The following is a 19,357-nucleotide window of genomic DNA, read 5'->3' on the forward strand; positions in this document are numbered from 1 at the left end:
GACTAAAGGATTAGAGTTAGCTGTGAGGGCATAAAGGTCATTTGACTTTTAAGGAAGGGTATTACTGAGGTTTTAAGATAGTGGGATTTATAGAATATCAAAAGGGTCTGAAAAAGAAGGGAAAAGAAGGAGGGAAAACAGAGAGAGTTTCTTGAGTCGGTTTACACTTTCCTTCACCTATTTCTGGAGAATTTCTGGAGTAAAGCCTAGAGGAGAGCTGGGATAACCAAACATCAAGAACCTTGATCTATGACTAAGGAGTTGACAGAGGTTTAACAGGGTTTCACCAATACTTGAGGTAAGAATCTAGAGTTCATCCATTCTCTGTTTCTGGTTTGTTTAAAGCTGTGGTACTTGAGTTGAATTGAATGAAACTTTAGGGAATTCAAGCTTAGGGCTGAGGAGCAGCAAGCCAAGGGAGCCTAGGGTTAGCTTGTGGGCGAAATTCTATCAAAGGTATGAATTCTAAACTCTAGTTCTGATGTTCAGCTGGTTTATGTTAGGTTCTGAAGTTTGGAGGTGGCTATGGTGAATTTTGAGTTTGTGATTGCATGTGCTTGGAGTTTAGATGTTTAGGGTGCTTGGGATGGGTGGAGTGTGGTCATGAGGTTGTTTTTAAGTTTGGGTAAGAGTTGGAAGAGGTTTGGTTGAGGTTGGCTCGAGAGAAATCGCACAAAGGAAATTTTGGTGTTGGGCTGCCTGTGACTAGCGCTACAGCGCTAGCCTTTGGGCGCTGTAGCGCTAGGCCCATATGCTGGAAGGGTTTTGGTTCTGTTTGTAGCGCTATAGCGCCCTCCCAAGAGCGCTGTAGCGCTACCCTGCCTTCTGAAGGGGATTTTGGGGTATTTTGCAAGGGTTTTGACCTAAGGTTTGGGGTTTGGTTCCACCACCTTGTTTGGTGGAACTAGGACATCCCGGGGGCTCGGGATTAGCCCCGGGGCTAGGTTTTGAACTTGAGGATTGATGTTGACTTTGACCATGATTGTGTTTAGGTAAGCGCTAGGGCTCGAGAGGGATCGTGCTCAAGGTGTCGTGACATCGAAAACTAGTGAATTGAAAGGTAAGAACACTGCACCCGAATGCATGATTGTGATGGGACTAAGTGCTCCCGAGAATTGTTTGTGTCATCGTTGGTATTATGCCAAGGGGCACGTATAAGCGGTCTAAGAGTACCGTTCTTGAATTTAGCGCATGGGACGCGATTTGGCCACTGGGAGCCAGAAATGAAAGGATAACAGAGGGAGCAGCTTGTGAGCGCTAGCCCTGGTTATCATCTGTGCATTGTGTTATATGAGCTGATATGCTTTGTAAATGAAATACTTGATTATTGATTATATGAGACACTTGACTATTGATATGCTTGAGTTTATGAGATGCTATATGAGAAATTGATTTGACAGCGAAATGTGCGTGCTCTATTATTAATGTGTGTTCTTGCTGGGCCTTGGCTCACGGGTGCTTCGTGGTGCAGGTAAGGGCAAGGGCAAGCTGGACTAGGCCTGAGGTGGAGAGCTCCAAAGTGTAATGTACATAGCCAGCCGTTCGATCACCACGGTCGAGGAGTGTGTCAGGACAGAGAATACCTAACAGCTCACTTTTGCCTTAGTATGGCCAGTCGATGTATCTAAACGTTGTAACTTTTGTAAATGGCTTTCAAACTGTCAATTTTGGGATCCCATGTTCGTAAACAATGTTTGGTAATGAAAACGTACTTTTGAGACCAAAACACTTTTAATCCTAGTTCCTTTACTATTTCAGTACACGCTTTTACTTTAATGACTTGATTAGCAAGTCTGGCACTTTATAAACACACAGTGTAGCGGTCCTGGCTATTCAGGGCGTTACATTAACAGTGGTAGAGTATCTTCTACATAATTGTTAGTTACATAGTTCCAACTTACTCAAGGTTAGCAATTTACACAACAGTGTAGGTAGCTCTATTCTAAGATGGAGCTTGAAATACTTTTCAATGATCAAATGCTCATACACAAAAAAAAAACACAGATTGATTTCAAAGAATATTAATTGGAGGGACTATTTGTTTTGAGTTTTATTTTTTTTTAAAATGAGCATGAAATATATTAACTATAATTTCTAACCTGAAGTAAAAATATATTTTGACATAATGATTGAGACTTTTTCGGTGAGCAAGGACAAGAAGACATCACACAACTTTTTCAAGCACAGGGATAAGGAACAGGACAAAACAAATTAATTGGGACAAACCCCCAAGGATTTCCTGAGGGAATCAAACCTGACTGTATCAAGGGCTTTTGTAAAAATATCTGCAATCTGTTTGTCAGTCTCAATATACTCTAAGATTAAAGTTTTACTTTCAACGAGTTCCCTAATAAAATAATGTCGAATGTCAATGTGTTTAGTGCGAGAGTGTTGAACATGATATTTTGAGATATTAATAGCACTAGTGTTATCACATAAAATAGTCAAGGTTTTAAGATCAAACCCATAATCTGTCATCATTTGTTTCATCCACAATAATTGCGTACAACAGCTTCCTGCAGCTATGTACTCGGCCTCAGCAGTTGACAGGGAGATTGAATTTTGTTTCTTGCTATGCCAAGAAACCAGATTGTTTCCCAGATAAAAACATCCACCACTTGTACTTTTTCGGTCATCTACATTGCCTGCCCAATCAGCATCACTAAAACAAACAAAGTTCGAGTTTTTTTCCTTTGAGTACCAAATTCCATATTCCTGAGTACCATTTACATAACGAATGATTCGCTTTACAGCTGTCACATGTGATTCCATAGGATCCCCTTGATATCGAGCACATACCCCTACACTGTGGCTTATATCAGGACGACTGGCTGTGAGATACAGAAGACTTCCAATCATGCTTTTGTACAGAGTTGGATCTACTTTAACACCATTTTCATCCTTGGTTAGTTTGACTGTGGTTCCCATTGGTACTTTGGCGTGTTTAGCAGACTCCATCCCAAATTTCTTGACCATATTTTTTGCATATTTACTTTAAGAAATGAAGGTTCCATCTTCTGACTGTTTGACTTGCAGACCTAGAAAATAGGTTAACTCACCTACCATGCTCATTTCAAACTCATCCGTCATTTGTTTAACAAATTCCTGCACTGAAGTGTTAGAAGTAGAGCAAAAAACAATATCATCAACATAGATTTGAGCAATAACAATATCAGAATCTACATTTTTGATGAAAAGAGTTTTATCGACTCCTCCTCTTTTATACCCATTCAAAACAATGAATTGAGTTAATCTTTCATACCAAGCTCTAGGAGCCTGTTTTAGACCATAGAGAGCTTTTTTAAGTTGAAAAACATGATTAAGATTATGTGGATCTTCAAATCCTTTTGGTTGTTCAACAAATGCTTCCTCATTCAAAATTCCATTTAAAAAAGCATATTTAACATCCATTTGAAATAATTTGAATCCAACAACACATGCAACAGCCAATAGCAATCTTATTGACTCAAGTCTTGCGACAGGGGCAAAAGTTTCATCGAAATCAACTCCTTCAATTTGAGTATACCCCTGAGCAACTAGCCTAGCTTTATTCCTTATTATTGTACCAAATTCATCGGTTTTATTTTTGAAGATCCATTTGGTACCAATAATATTTGTATGATTTGGTCTGGGAACAAGAGTCCATATCTCATTTCTTGTGAATTGTTCCAACTCTTCTTGCATTGCTTTTATCCATGACTCATCATTCAAGGCTTCTTTCACATTTTTTGGTTCAAAGATGGATGTAAAGCAAACGAATTGAATCAAATTCACATACCTTTTTCTTGTTACCATGCTTTCTTCAATATCACCAAAAATGAGATCTGAAGGATGATTCTTTTTAATTATGGCAGAAGGTTCTCTCTATATTGAATCTGTGATGATTTCTTGCCCTTCCTTTGTTGATCGATCAGATGATGTTGGAACAGATTCAGCTTCTGTTGCAACAGATTCGGTATGAGAGGGCACAACATCACCTATTTTCATTGCAGGAGATTCTGTCTGAGAGATTTCGGCAATAAACCTATCAATTTATTCTTCATTGGAATATTCAGAAAAATCTTTTAAATCATCAACAACAACATTGGATGATTCCATAATAGTTTGAGTTCTCTTGTTATAAACACGATAAGCTCTACTATTCATAGAATATCCAAGAAACACTCCTATATCACTTTTTGAATCAAATTTTCCAATATTCTCACGATCTCTAAGAATATAGCATATGCATCCAAAAACATGAAAATAACTTACATTGGGCTTTTTACCTTTCCAAATTTTGTAGGGAGTTTTGAAAGTACCTGGCCTAAGAAAAATTCGATTGATTGTGTAGCAAGCAGTGAAAATTGCTTCTGCCCACAATCGTTTGGAGAGTTTTTTACTGTTTAGCATTACTCTGGCCATCTCCTACAAGGTTCTATTTTTTCTCTCAACAACCCCATTTTGTTCAGGAGTCTTGGGAGCTGAGAACTCATGGGCAATCCCTAGAGATTTACAGAATCATCATAAACAGTATTCCTAAATTCTTTACCATGATCACTTCTAATTCTCACAATCTTGCCTATATTGCAATCTTTTTCAACTCTTAATTTAATGCACAGATTTTTGAAAGCATCAAAAGTGTCTGATTTTTCCCTTAAGAAGTCAACCCAAGTAAAACGAGAAAAATCATCAACACACACAAAGATATACCTTTTTCCATTAATACTCTCAACTTGAATGCGACCCATGAGATCCATGTGCAAAAGTTCAAGAACTTTTAAAGTATTGATTCCCGTGACACTTGTGTGGGAGTTTTTTAATTGTTTCCCTAACTGACAAGGTTCACATATACCTGCAGATTCTCTACCCAATTTGGGTAACCCACGAACTAACCCTGCACTTGCAATTTCTCATGCCATAAGCCAGTGGTATTACCTATAGCCGAGTGACATGTGAGAGCTGGCGAAAGAGTATAGCAATTATCAATGGATCTATATCCTTTCAATACACTCACGCCATTTTGATCAATAACATTGCAATCATCACGAGAAAAATTTACTGTGAAGCCTTGATCACAAATTTGACTTATACTAATTAAATTAGCCTTAAGGCCTTCAACAAGTAAAACATTTCTCAATTTTGGTAATCCATCAAGACTTAGAGTGCCTTTTCCAACAATATTACCTGACATACCATCACCAAAGGTTACTGCACCACATTTCATAGATTTGAAATTGGTGAGTATATTTGCATCACCTGTCATATGTCTAGAACATCCACTATCAAAATATCAAGAATTAGAGGCACGAGATTTATGACAAGTAAAAGCAGCAAGACAGTTTTTTCTCGCTTTTTCAACCCAAACACTTTTTGAAGGTTTTCTTACAACATGTTTTGTTTTACTATAATGATTTAAATAATTGTTTTTTGAACAAATTCATCATAGTAAAACATCTGGGTTGGATGTGCCCTTTCACTCCACAAAAATGACATATTGGAATGAACCGGTCTGTGTTGGTTCTTTTGAGAAAATTGTTCTGTTTAACAGATGTGGAAACAAATTTGCTTTTTGTCGAATCAACTGTCTGAGATGTACCTGTAGAGACGTTAGTAGATGCAACAGAATGTATGCCAGATTTCACAAAAATGGTTTTTCCTTTTGGTTTAAAACAATCAGATCTTAATCCAGAAAAATTACCGGCTTTTTGACCTGCACCAATAACTTCATCCAAAATCCTGGACTTTGGATTAAGCATTTTAACACCTTTAACCATGTGGTTAATTTTATTTGATAATCTCTTAATTTCACAATCTTTTGCAATAATTTTTTCCTCAAGATTCTTCACAGTGTTTACAAGATCATCATTCTTTTCCTGTAAGGATTTATTATTGCTTGCCATTAAGCGATTATCAAAACAAACCTTTAACCATTGATCATACATATCTTTGTAAGATTCTTTTAGGGAATCCTCGTCTAGATCAGACTCATTGGATTCACATTCAGAATTATCTTCCTGAATTGTGTCGTTCAGACAAACAGCCCTTTTATTATCCTGCAAATTCAATGTTAATCCAGAAATAACAGAGGTTAAAGCAAGATTTAAGTTATCTTCCTCATCACTACTTTCAGAGTCCTGATCACTCCAAGTAGCTTCCATTACCTTTTTATTTTTCTTCAGTGTGTTGGCACATTCAGATTGAATATGACCAAATCCTTCACATTCTTTGCATTGCACACCTCTTTTATTGTTATTGTCAAAAGGTCTAGAAAATTGATTACCTTTGGAAGATTTGAACGAGGATTTTTTTTTACCAATCTTTTTCATGTATTTTTGAAAATTTTTGGTCAGCAGAGCCATTTCATCTTCACCATCATTTTCATCTGAATCTTTTATTTTTGATGATTTGAGAGCAACTAATTTTTCCTTGGGACCACTTGGATTTTCCTTTTGGCGAATTTGTTGATTGAGTTCAAACGTTCACAATGAACCCATCAATTCCTCTACTTTCATTGTGTCGAGATCTTTTGCTTCTTCAATTGCTGTGAGCTTTGTTTGAAACCTGTCAGGAAGCACTCTAATAATTTTTCGAACTAACACGTTATTTTCCAATTTTTCTCCCAAGGAAAAATATTCATTAGCTATATCAGACAGTCTTTCATAGAATTCTGTGAGAGACTCAGTCTCTGTCATTCTAAGATTTTCAAATCTAGTAGTTAACATAACAAGCCTAGAACGTTTTACATCAGCAGTTCCTTCAAATTGAATTTGAAGGATTTCCCAAGCTTCTTTGGCATATTCACACGAAGATATTAATTTTATGTATCCTTTGCCAACACCATTAAAGATAGCATGCAAGGCTTTGTTGTTATAACTGGACAATTTATCTTCAGCATCGGTCCAGTTAATTTCAGATTTTACCTTTATGACATCATCGGATTCAGATGGAGGTATCCAACCGGTTAAGATTGATCTCCACGCCTTTTCTTCTTGAGATTTAATAAAGGATCTCATCCTAACCTTCCAATAAGGATAGTTGGAATCATTCAATAAAGGAGAACGGGTTATAGATCCACCTTCTGCAAAGAAAGACATTTCACAAGGCACAAAACAAACGGAAAGAAACAAGATCGCACTAAGAGTTTAGTGACCCGCTCTGATACCAATTGAAATTCCATTTTTTAGTAATTACCAAATTAATTAAACCATGTGAATTAATTAAAGTGCGAAATGGTAATTAACTGTTTACACAGATAGCAGTTCTGTCGGGACAGAATCCGAACTTGTCACGACAGAATCTGAACACAATAAATAGACAGTGCAAAACAATAAGGAACACACCGAATTTTTACAAGGTTCAGAAACCCTTTCGGATAACCTACTCCTTGGGGCCACGCCCAGAGAATAAATCAATTAGTAAAGAAACAATGTGTACAAAAGCATTGACTTAAACAATGTAAGACTCCCTCTTAAACTATTGTCGCAATCTTGTTGTACTCTTCTCTACGAATCTGATTTGATGAAACGTTGATTCTCTTGAACTCCCTTCAAAGAATAGCAAGTGCACACTTCCTCCCGAAGTGAGACTTAGATAGAATCCTCTCCCGAAGATCCTTATGAACACGTTCACAATAGACACTATCTGTTTACAATGGACTAGATAGATATACACAACTACACTCAACACTCTCACAAAGATTAAGGTGAACAACTTAATCTCTACAAATAAACACACTCTTCAAAATAATGTAATGTTTACAAATATTCAAAATGGAAGAGATAAAAATTCCAAAGGCCTTGGCAAGATATTTATAGGCAGGGAAATTGTCCAAGGCCATCATTTTCTGGTATCTTTGAAATCAATTTGCAAATTCCTTTGATTTAGGAAATCAGCCAGCCAGATGCATTTTGTGTCGACAGAAAAGGAAACTGATGAGTCAGCAACGTAGTCAGTCTCATCTGGCAGAACGAACATGGTCATTTCTTTTGACCATGTTCATTTTCGACACCAACTTAATTCCAGAATAGACATAATCCCACATAATCCCTGAAAATAATCTCAAGATATTTGCACAATATATGTTTACCAAAAATTGATTATTTGTGATAAATAAGGCAACAAATATATTCACACTTAAAGATATTTTCACATTACAAAATCAGCTGAAAATATTGCTAATTAATTCGAAAATCAATATGGAGATATGCTACTAATTTTCATTTAAACATTTTAAAATATTTTGTCTAAATTAAAGTTTAGCCAACAAAGGATTTTACAAATGACGTAATCCAATAAAGAGACCAGTGTTGACGTTTATCTTCTCTTAAAATTATAATTATAAAATCTGGCGTAAAATAAAAATAATAATAATAAATAGTTATCTTTAAATTAGAAATTTAATAAAAAAAATTAAAGAATATTTACTACTAAAATACTTAAGCTATTGCAAATGTAACACATAAACAACAAAGTCTTCTCTTTTACAGTAACAATATTTTATAACAATTTAGGTCTCTGCCATTAAATTTGTTATTATTTACTGACCTATTTAAAAATCATTTTTAACTTAAATTAAAAAAAATACGTGTTCATCTTTCTCAATTTATAACCACGGGTTTAAATTTTACCCATTTATATCAAATTATAGAAAGAAAAAAATCACCAATCTAACACAACTCAAAAAATTTCGTGATTTTCAACATAAAATCATAACTGAAATTTTTATCTTTTAACATACATTAACAACATAAAACAATTAAATTCTTCAAATTAGTCATGTCAAATCCAAAAGTTTTCTCAGTCAACAAAACATATTCATCAATCGCTTCACATTCATACCCAAAATCACTCTTAGATCAAACAAATTAATACAAACACAAAAAATTGCCCCAAAATTGTGAATTTGTGTAGCCAAAGCAAGAAGAAGAAAATATAAACCCTTAACCCATAGCTCCGTAGACACTATATTCATACCATAGACCCACCATTGATGAGAAAAAAAATCAACAAACTTGTTGTTCGTGATTTTATCAATGGACACGTGGCGGTTAATTAAGCTTCTTGGGGGCTAATGAAGTCTTGTGGGACTCGCCCAGAGCTCCTCCGGATGCGGTTTGCTCCATCTAGCGAGAATGTCCTCAAGTTAGACCACGTCCCGAAGACATACGTCGAGGTCCTCCTGTCTGATGGATCGGTTAGTCCTCCCGGCCTAAGGAGTTTCTCCTCAGAACATGGAAGGAGTGTTAGATGTCAGTCCTAGCGACTTTGGACCACAATCGGCCACCTGACAGTTTTTCGTGCCTCAAGTAGTGGTGTCGAGATCGTACACTCAAAAAATTGGTATGTCCCAAGGCACCGCCTGACATAGGAGACGTGTGGCTGCATTTTGACCATGTTAGGGGCATGTTCCCCATAAAAGAGTGGGATGCAACCTACGAATTGGCCCCCGTGTGATCCGTATGGGCCCACGCCACCTTTATCACATAAATATATTTTAATTAGGCATTTCATCCCAGGTATGTTGGAATATTCTTGTATTAACTCCTCATTAAGAGAGTTAATTACTATCAGCCTCTATAAATAGGGCTAGTGCACCATTGTAAAAGGATTTATAATTTTTATTCTCGGAGCATTGCGTAAATGCTACCTAAACTCCATTGAAGCTTTCCCAACCAAGCTTCACAGATCCTAATACTAAAAACCTCGTGGAGTAGGGTTGTTTTATAACTTGAACCACTTAAAAATCTTGTGTTATTTATTGCATTTCTTTACAGTTCTATTTATTAAGTTAATAGCGAAAAAGACAGTCAACATTTTGGTGTTTTCATTGAGAGTTTGAAGGAAAACTTCAAAGATTCAGTCATGGTGACCACCAGAAGAAACCCTCTAGACTACATCGCTCCACCCACCGAAGCTGAGGGAGGGGAATCCAGTCGACCACCTCTACTAGAGTTTTCGAAGGTGGCCGAAGAGGATTACGACAAAAACCCTTACTATGACGGCGAAGATGGCAAGTTTTATGAGGATGATTATCCTCCACCCATGGAAGCAGAGGAGCCGCCTGAGATGGTGGCTCCCGGAGACCAAGTCGCCACCCAACAGCAGAAAATTGATGTCCATAAGGGCAATATCACCACCCTATAGTAGATGGTTAATGCCACGAGGGCTACTCTGGCAGCCCAAGGGCTGTGAGTGGACCCCCATGGTGAGATACCACTTAGGCAGTCAGCTGGCGTGCCACCTATGCACCCATCTGGAACGCCACCTCATGGGCTAGTGGGTGTGCCTCCCAAGCACCCAACTGACAGGGTGCAAGATCCACCAACTGGCATGTCATCTGCGCACCCAACTGGAGGTGGAGCCCCACCTGCACCATAGGATCGTTGTAAAGGCAAAGTCAATGAAGATCCCGCGCAAGGGTGAAAGAGAACTTGTCTAGCTTTCGAGCCCATTCAGGCCCCGAGACAAGCCAGTGATAGCCAAGGGTGTGGAACCCAAGGACACCGCCATGCCTCTAGCGTCCGTAGAGCCCAGGGCGTTCCACCTGGACATGCTACGACAAATCGCATTAGCCCTGGAGGTGGTGTCCCATTGACACCTCGCCAGCCTCACAGAAATCCTAGCCAAAGAGCCAACAGGAGAAATGTCTCTGCCAACCGAGGACAAGGAATCAGTGTCTCGGTTAATAACGAGCACGTTGACTTTGAGGGGGAAACAGAAGTAGGATACCCCGAAGACGGTGGTCGCCACCAAGCACAACCTGACCTGCGAGATGACTTGAACGCCCGCAGGGGCAGGGCAGCTCCCGAGGACAATCCTGGGAGACAACAACAACCATACCTTCAAGATGACCTTAATGATCGGAGGAGAGAACACCCAGGACAGAGTGCAAATCAAAATCGTGACCCTCTCCACGCAGAATTGGAGAGTTTGAAAAGGATAATGTTGAAGATGGCCCAGAGAAATGGCGACTCAGACTTGGAGGATGAGGATGGGGAGCCTTGTGCTCCCCACATTGTGGAAGCCTCACTACATCAAGGCTTCAGAATTCCAAACATTGATTCGTACAGTGGAGGCACAGATCCCATCAACCATCTCTCAAAGTTTAATAGAGTGATGTCGGTCCAACGCGTCTCCGACAATGCCAAGTGCCACGTCTTCCCATTGACCTTGACGGGATCAGTGAATGAATGGTTCAAGAAGCACAAACCATGATCCATTCACTCCTGGCACCAACTCTCCTCATTCTTCTAATGACAATTCATAGTTGTGCAGGAGGTGAATTTTGAGGTCAACGTTTTGGCCAACATAAAGCAGGGACCGCTTGAGACCATTAAAGCCTACATCAAACACTTTAAGGAAGAAGCAGTCAGGACCACGAGGGTCGATGATGGCCAACATCTGATGGCCCTACAAGCTGGCATCTAAGCAGGTTCCCCACTATGGGATGACCTCCAGCGAAGAGGATGCCACAGGCTCGACGACTTCATAAGTCGAGCCCAAGAGTAAATCAACTGGGAGGATGCCCAAATTGGAGCACTCGGAGGAGCAGTCCCTTTCCCCACTCCGTTGTTCCCAAAAGTCGTGACTCCGGTAACCCAGTACTCGCCATACACTCCAGCCCAAACGAGTGTTATGAGCGCTCCACAGTTCAGCCATGTTGTTCAACCAGCTGGCTTCAGCACCATGTTAAATGCGAGTTTTAGTGCTACCCCGACAGGCTATGGAGCAGCTCCCACTGGATATAGTGATTTTCAGTCTGCATTCAGTGCTAGAACTACAGCTCCAGCCCAGTCCGCGACACCCAGGGAGACCCCCAGTAGGAGCAAGAAGCCCAAGAGAATTGGAGCAGCTCCCGACGAGAAGTATGCTCCCCAATACTCCGAGTATATGGACCTAGCGGATACTCGGGAGAATATTTTCCTGTCCACTGAACAGCATGTCCTTTACTGGAAACTGCAACCTATGCGAATGGATCGGGAGAAAAGAGATTCCACAATGTTTTGACGGTTCCACAATGATGTGGGGCACCACACCAACGAGAGTAGGCAACTTAAAGATGATATTGAAAGTCTTATCAAAATGGGGCACCTCCACCGATATGTTAGGGCCGACGCACTCCTAGCCCAGGCTCCAGCCATAGGATTGCCTCAGCAGGTGGTTCCTCAGCCCCTGGTCCAAGTGCCCGCGACCTCGCAAAAGCAGATAGCCCATGGACCTCCCCAGGTGAACGGGAAAGTTGGGACTATCTCTTAAGGACCCCACCTCGGAGGCACGTTGAGGGGCTCTCAGAATTGTTATGCGCATGACCTAAACCACGACAACGAAGTGTTGGCACTGGCCCAGCTGCTAGCACAAATTCCCCGAATGTGGATCAAGTCATCACATTCTTCGAGGACGATGCTCGGATAGTGCATTTTTCCCATTCGAGGTTAGTTGGAAAGAGTTATGCCGACAAATTTGAGGAAATCAACATAATACTGGTGTAAGGGCAGGGCTCCCCCTGCTTGCACGTGTGAATCGCTCCAGGATGCAAGGCCATTCACGCTCTAGTGAGCCCTTTCTGACTCTCTGGGTAGGCGCATTAGAATGTTCTCACCAATCCCATAGTAGGAGATGATCTTGTTCAACGCCCTCTGATGCCTCAATTTGTTGGGGATGTTCTCGGCTTCGAAGCTGTCAGCTGTGTAAGGAAGAGTCCCAGCCATAGGCCCCATGTTTATCTCCTCCGAGGCGCCACCTCGGAATGGCCGATGTGTTGGATGAGGTTCCCTCTGGCCACTAGGGAATAGCCCTGCTCCGAGGGCGGTTCTCTCCGTTCTTCTGGTACTCTTCGTGCTTCTCGAGTCATGTTGATAATTTCTTGATCAAAATGATAAAAACTGTGTTGGTGGAGGTGGTATAGCTCTTCGGACATCTGAAATAGAAAAAATCAAGCAGTTAGTGTCCTGAATAGAAGAAAAATAGGCCAAAGCGAGGATTTCTAAGACAACTGCTCGAAGGGGTGGAGCAGAAGAGAAAGCCTAAGCAATTGAGGTGTCCTCAGAACCAAAATTGGATGCCGGAAAGAACCACCAGAATTCGTTACCTTAGCCAGAATTTGGAAATTTTCCAGATTCCAGTTGAATGTCCAGAAACACAGAAAAAGTGAAGATAGGCCCAAGTGACCCGTTTTGGTCATTTTTAACACCGAAACGGGCTTAAAAGGCCAAAAAAAGGCCAAGAGGACCTATAACTCCCAGAGAAAACCACAACCTAAACATGCATGCAAAATCTCCCAAAAAACTCCAACACAATAAGATAAGAGGTAAAGACTTACTCAAGATGAATCTTCGAGATGCGTCTGGACAAGGAAATGCTTTACGTCGTTGATCCAGAGATACTATGATTCTCTCCAGTTGTCTAGGTCATTGATAAGAGGATGAAGATGGTGTTATATTTTTTTGGTTTGGGAGGGAAAGGGGGAGAGTGAAGGGCTCTGCTTGCAGAGGAGATTTCAAATGCCAAAAATGTTGAGGCGAGGGGGGAATTTCAAGTTTTATACTCGAAAACATAGAGAGGAAGTAATCCCCCCCTAGCCGTTGATCACCTACGGGGTAGGTACTCGGGTTTGATCCAATGGTCACGATTTCCAAGGCATGGATCGCAATTACTAGCATTGGAAAAGAGAGCCTCGAGTACAGGGTGAAGGGACACTTTAGTACAGATTGGACGTTTTGGGTGTGGAGTGGACTCCTCATTAATGGGGAGTCAGCACGTGGCGTTATCTTTTTGGGGTGTGACATCATGGGAAGCCAAAGTGTCACCCCTCGAGAAAGTTACCAACATCGAATAAATGCTCTAAGAATAACATTCCAAGGTTTAGTTATTAGAGTGTCCAACATCAAATAAATATGAGAATATCAACACATATAAGACTATGGGTTATTTAACTCATTATCAATTGATTTTGAGATGTAATCTAATATTTCTTATCAAACCCCTCTATACTATGTAGTCAGCGTCTTGAAGGGTATATTAAAGTATCCTTCATCAAATAGATCTGAAGATATCGGCACATTAAAGTATCCCTCATCAAATAGATGTAAAGATATCAACACACATAGACCACTGCGTTATTCCATTCATTACCAATTAATTTTTCAGATTTCTACGAGCACCTTCAAAAGAAGATATTATTATTTTCCATAGAATACATGAAAGTGAGCCTCCGAGACGTGCGCACATAATATGAATTAAAGTTACGAAGCTTTCGAGGTATCAAAAAGGCTATTTCCTTTTAAAGGCGGTGCACTTCGGCAATATAACTTTTTTTCTTGTCAAATTTATTTATTCACCTCAAAAAAGCACAAACTGCAGGTAAACATGCTATAAATAAAACTCATCAAGAGTAATGATAAAGATAAGCAGGGAGTGCTGCTATAAGAAAGGACTTAAAACTATTTTTGCTTAAACGTCAGTTAACAATCCCCATACCTATTACAATTTGAATTTTAGAACCCATTCTGTGACATTTGATTTGGAATTATCCAAGAACTTTGATGTTAATAAGATACTCAATTAAGAACACTGATTTTTTACAACTAAATTTAAATACATCCCACTAACTGCCTAGTCCGCCGCTGCCAGTATGCAAATCTGCTTGCTTCAAGTAAAGGTGTTCTACTTTTGTTCATGATTTCTGACCGCGTTCCCTTGGATACGGGTGAATTTTAGCCAGTTCACGAACTCGGCGTATCAGAGACTTTGGCAATGGACGCAAGGCATGCAACTGGTTTTCTTCAGCCTGTATATCGACCATATTATAAGAATGATTTTCCAAATGCCAAACCAGATAGCTGAAAATGTAAATGGATAGAATCAATACCTCTTTCTTCTTCAGTTTCTGCACAGAGCTGGCTCTCAGAAGATTTCGCCACTTATCCTGGAGAGAAAAACCAGTATCAACTTTAGAGTATGCTTATTAAGAAGCACCAAATTTAATTAGTGGGAAGAGGAGTCATACCCTGAGATCTATGGGTGTGCGATACGCAGATGTTGTAAAAAGGAATCTTTTGATGTCGGTCCATCGTCCAACTCCATATTCAGAAATACCATCTACCAACTTGGTTACCTCTGTAATAGTCCACATTCTTTGATGCTTCCTACGATCGTGCTTTTCAGATCTTTTCCTTTTCTTCACCCGGTCATCATCAGAGTCAGATGTAAAGACTTCTTCCTTTGGTTTGGTTACCTACATGAAAGGGTAATGATTTATTGGAAATGTGGAACTTAATCAAGGAATGTACAATGTTCACAAGCTCAAGAATACAGGAGAACATACAATTAAGTCATCCTTAATGAGAAACCCAATCCCAACTGTTTTTAGTAATTAATCAAAAGACAAAAAGAGCATCTGCAATTCTACTTTACTTTGTTTGCTAAACTAATTAATAAATCAGATGAACAAGCAAATCATTTAAATCAACTGAGATTATGCATAAAGAATGAGACTAAGGTGGTATAAAGTTACTAAATAAAATTAACAATGGATAAAAAGAAACACAATAAAGTTGAAATTTCCTACCAAAACTGAAATCTGCTTCTTCGGACGTCCTCTGCGAGCCCGAACCTCAGGGACCACCGGAATTTTAGTTTCACCAGGAAACTCCTCTTCAGGAACTGAGGACAATGTTCCAGACCTTACTATATGAAGTTCATTAGGAGATTTAACCTTCAATTGTTTGTTCTTCATACCAGCAGCAGAAACAGCAGAAAATTTTCCTTGTCCCTTGAGATGTTTTGACTTCTTATTTGAAAATTCTTCAATGTACCTCTGAGTAGGCTTACGCAGTCTTTTCTCTCTACGAGAAGCACCAATTTTGCTTGCATCACCTGACTTCCTCCCATGTTTATTTATTAACATGGAACTCAATAAAGGATCGTCGTCGTCATCTGACAGACTAGGATTCCGAAACTCAAGTGAAACTGGCTTTTCACGCCTTCGCCTGTACCTAAGAGCTGGTAACTCGTGATTTTCTGGCTTGTTAAGGGAGTCATTCTTGCATTCTGATTCTTGAATCGTTACAGATGATGATTCTGATATCCCAACAGGACTATTACTACTTCCGCTAAATCCTGGAGATGGACTCGCAGAACTTACATTTCTTGTTAGTGATCCCCAACAGGGGGGGCCATAATCCATTCCACAAACTTTTCCAGGAAAACCAATATCTGTATGGGAACAAGTATAAGTAAAAGGAAAAAGGAGGAACAGATGCAGGTTGCGATAAATCTTTTGTTCATTCTTTTTCTTAGATATGAATTCAAGTTTTAGGAGAGATAACATTGAATACAAAACAACAAATCCTCCATTACAAGGAAGGAAACGCATTGTTGCAATTAAAACAAAATGTGTGACTGAAATCTGAAAACAAGAAAATAGTTTAAAAAATTTACCCAGAAGAAAATCTTCACTTGGACTGGCAAGACCATCTGCTGCATGAAGATCCTCAATTTCTTCAACTTCATCCAGCAACCCATCAAGAACCTACTAAATCACAATCTCATCAAAAGATGGATCGAAATATCGCATGTAGAACCACCAACCCTCAAAAAGGGCCACAGACCAACATGGTGTAACATACTCAAAGAAAGAAGAGTAACTTTCACACGGAATATATTGCAGAAAATTAATAATTCGGCAAGATAATAAAATGTTTGAAAAAGATACATACTCCAAATTCTAACTCATCTTCTCCTTGCTGAGCAGTATTAGAATGCAACCCACCTTTTTGGACAAGAAGAAGAAAGCAAGAAAGTAGAACAGCATTAGAACGACTGTACAAAGATTTTTAGCGACCAATAATACAAAGGAAAAGAGAGAAACAGCAGCATCCAAAATAGTAATTGACCCTTCAACTACAAATTTCACAATAAAGTCGTGCAATGTAACCCCACAACCTCAGGCAGAAGTACTCTACACAAGCATATCCAGGAATTAAGAATTCAACTAATGCACCATGTTCTCACATCTATTTGTAAATTCTACTTCCAATTAAAAAAGCAAATAGGAGGAAAAAAATTGTCTAGCCCATGAAGTACATGAAAAAAGAAATATATATATAGGCATGCACAATATGATTGCAAGTCCCACAAAAGAAAGTGTAGTGTATGTTTATAATGTTACCTCTATATGTATCAGAAAAATATTCATATCGTGAAAACTCATCATCGAATCCGAAGCATTTTTCTGCATTCTCCTCACCAAAATGTAACACACCATCTACAGAAACATTCTCGATTTTAGGTTCTGCCAGTAAATGCTCCACTGTTTCATCTTCTAATGCAGGAGCAAAAGATTCTTCAGCCTTCACCTATGATAACAGAACAAATGGATGAGACAACGATCAAAACAATGAAAATCAGAACATTCAAAGAACACTTTCTAAACTCTAGTAATCAAACCAACCGCAGATAACAATCAGAACATTAAAAATTGTAAGGATCATATTTCCAATGAGGGTATAGCATGTTAAGATACATAAGATTCTACCTCAAAACCAATTGCAATTAGCAATGGAGTAACTCGTGGCCTTATAAATGTATTAGCATTCCCACTTCTATTCAATGGGGGACTCTTATACAGCAATGACAGGGCTGCTAACACCAAGAACTCAAATTAAAAGTACATAGATTCTATTTCGCATTAAATAGACAGTTTTGATTTCTTTGTTACTGGTAGAAAACACAAAGTGAAGTAATTGGTCACTCTCTCCCTTACTTTATCCATAACCCTACCCTCACCAACCCTGCTGAGACTAGATTTCATCCCAAGTCTTGGGATTCAACACCAAATAATCAGGGACCTAAACCTGTCGTTCAAACATCTAGTAACCAAACCTGTCGTTCAAACATCTAGTGACCAAACCTGTCGTCCAAACATCTAAAAATGATCAGGAACCTAAACCTGTCGTTCAAACATCTAGTAACCAAACGAATTCCGTATGTACAAATGAAACGAGTGAAAATTAATGCCCAATGTACAACACACTTACAAAAATTTGACAGGATAAAATATAAATAAAATCAGCAATGAAATCTCACCCGTTGGGATTTCATGTTAGGAAACTTCTTACGATAATGTCCTTCTTTATCCATCTCATGAAAACACTTGAGATTAATCCTACATTTCCAAAACACATAGCAGTTATAAAATAAATGGAGAAAATAGCCTTCGAAACACTACAGACGAATCAAGTCCAACAGCCAAACAAGTCCTATAGAATAAGCTACAAGTATATTAACAAAACATAAACAGAGAGTCAAATGCAATAAAATCGTGTTTACAAAATCTAAACCAGAGTAAAAATTGCATATTTATACACATGCAAATCATTCGAATTTTTAAAAAACAAAATTGTGATGATTCAAAAAAATAATAATAAACAATCGCAGCACGAATAAACAATCTGACGAACGATTTAAAGAAGAAAACCACTGAGAATTAGAATTCAGATGACACTGTTTGGTTGGTAAGAAAATGGTTAATACAACAAAAAAAAAAGATTTCGGACCATTTGCATATAGGCCCGATGTATAAGCTATAAAATTAAAATAAAGAAAAAAGAAATTAAAACATCTCATGCCAGCTGTAATGAGCTAATAAGCTCAGATTTTTTACAATAAAAGAAAGGAAAAAATATATGAGAACGATACTCAGGAAATACATTGAAATTGATCGAATAAAATACGGATTTATTTTTCGAAAAAATAATACACTAAAAACACCAAGATTTCCGGGTTTTTCCTTCATTTTCTCGGAAGACAATCAGACACTAAAACGACCAAAAATAAAATACCTCAGTCAAATCAGTAAGCAAATCCTTCCAACGAGCTCCAAACTCTCCGATCTGCAACTCGATGAAAATCCTCAAAATAAAAATACAAAAACAAAAGCAAAATAAAATCAAGATCAAGATCCAAAAGCTAGAACGTGAACGCGAAGATGAAGATCTGACCTCTCCGAGAGAGAAAAGAGGGAGGGGAGAGACGTCAGAGAAATTCGAGCGAATGTTCGAAACCGAAAAGCCTCAAAACCGCCAAAAAGCGACACGAATTGGAGAAGAAAGAGAGAGAAAGATAAAGAAATGCATGAACGAAGGCTTGGCGCAGTTTTATTCCTTCTGCGGAATCCAAATAAGTTTTTATTTTTATTTTTATTTTTTTTACCTTTTTTTTCTTCGTTTTTTTTTTTCCGAGCTGTGTAGCATAATGCGCGTTTCAAATCCGGTACTACCAGGGACACGTGGAAGACATTGAATAATAATGGTTTGTCGTAATAAGTAACTGTGAAAGTCGTCTCCGTTTGACTCGTTTGACGGCGTTACGTAGCCGC

At 38.9% G+C, this 19,357-nt stretch overlaps 1 protein-coding gene across 1 annotated transcript; it reads right to left on the reverse strand.

Annotated features, from left to right (window-relative positions):
* Window positions 1–14,372: 14,372 nt before the first annotated feature.
* Window positions 14,373–19,145, reverse strand: LOC133831113 (telomere repeat-binding protein 2). The gene is made up of 10 exons (XM_062261278.1): window positions 18,981–19,145; window positions 18,822–18,872; window positions 18,067–18,145; window positions 17,150–17,336; window positions 16,698–16,750; window positions 16,420–16,510; window positions 15,548–16,194; window positions 14,987–15,214; window positions 14,849–14,905; window positions 14,373–14,767 (listed from the first exon to the last, which is right to left on the reverse strand). The coding sequence occupies exons 3-10, from the start codon at window positions 18,118–18,120 to the stop codon at window positions 14,654–14,656; spliced, it is 1,431 nt and encodes a 476-aa protein (XP_062117262.1). The 5' UTR covers window positions 18,121–18,145; window positions 18,822–18,872; window positions 18,981–19,145; the 3' UTR covers window positions 14,373–14,653.
* Window positions 19,146–19,357: the final 212 nt, after the last annotated feature.

Source organism: Humulus lupulus, chromosome 4 (genome assembly GCF_963169125.1).
Source record: "Humulus lupulus chromosome 4, drHumLupu1.1, whole genome shotgun sequence".
Lineage (NCBI taxonomy): Eukaryota > Viridiplantae > Streptophyta > Magnoliopsida > Rosales > Cannabaceae > Humulus > Humulus lupulus.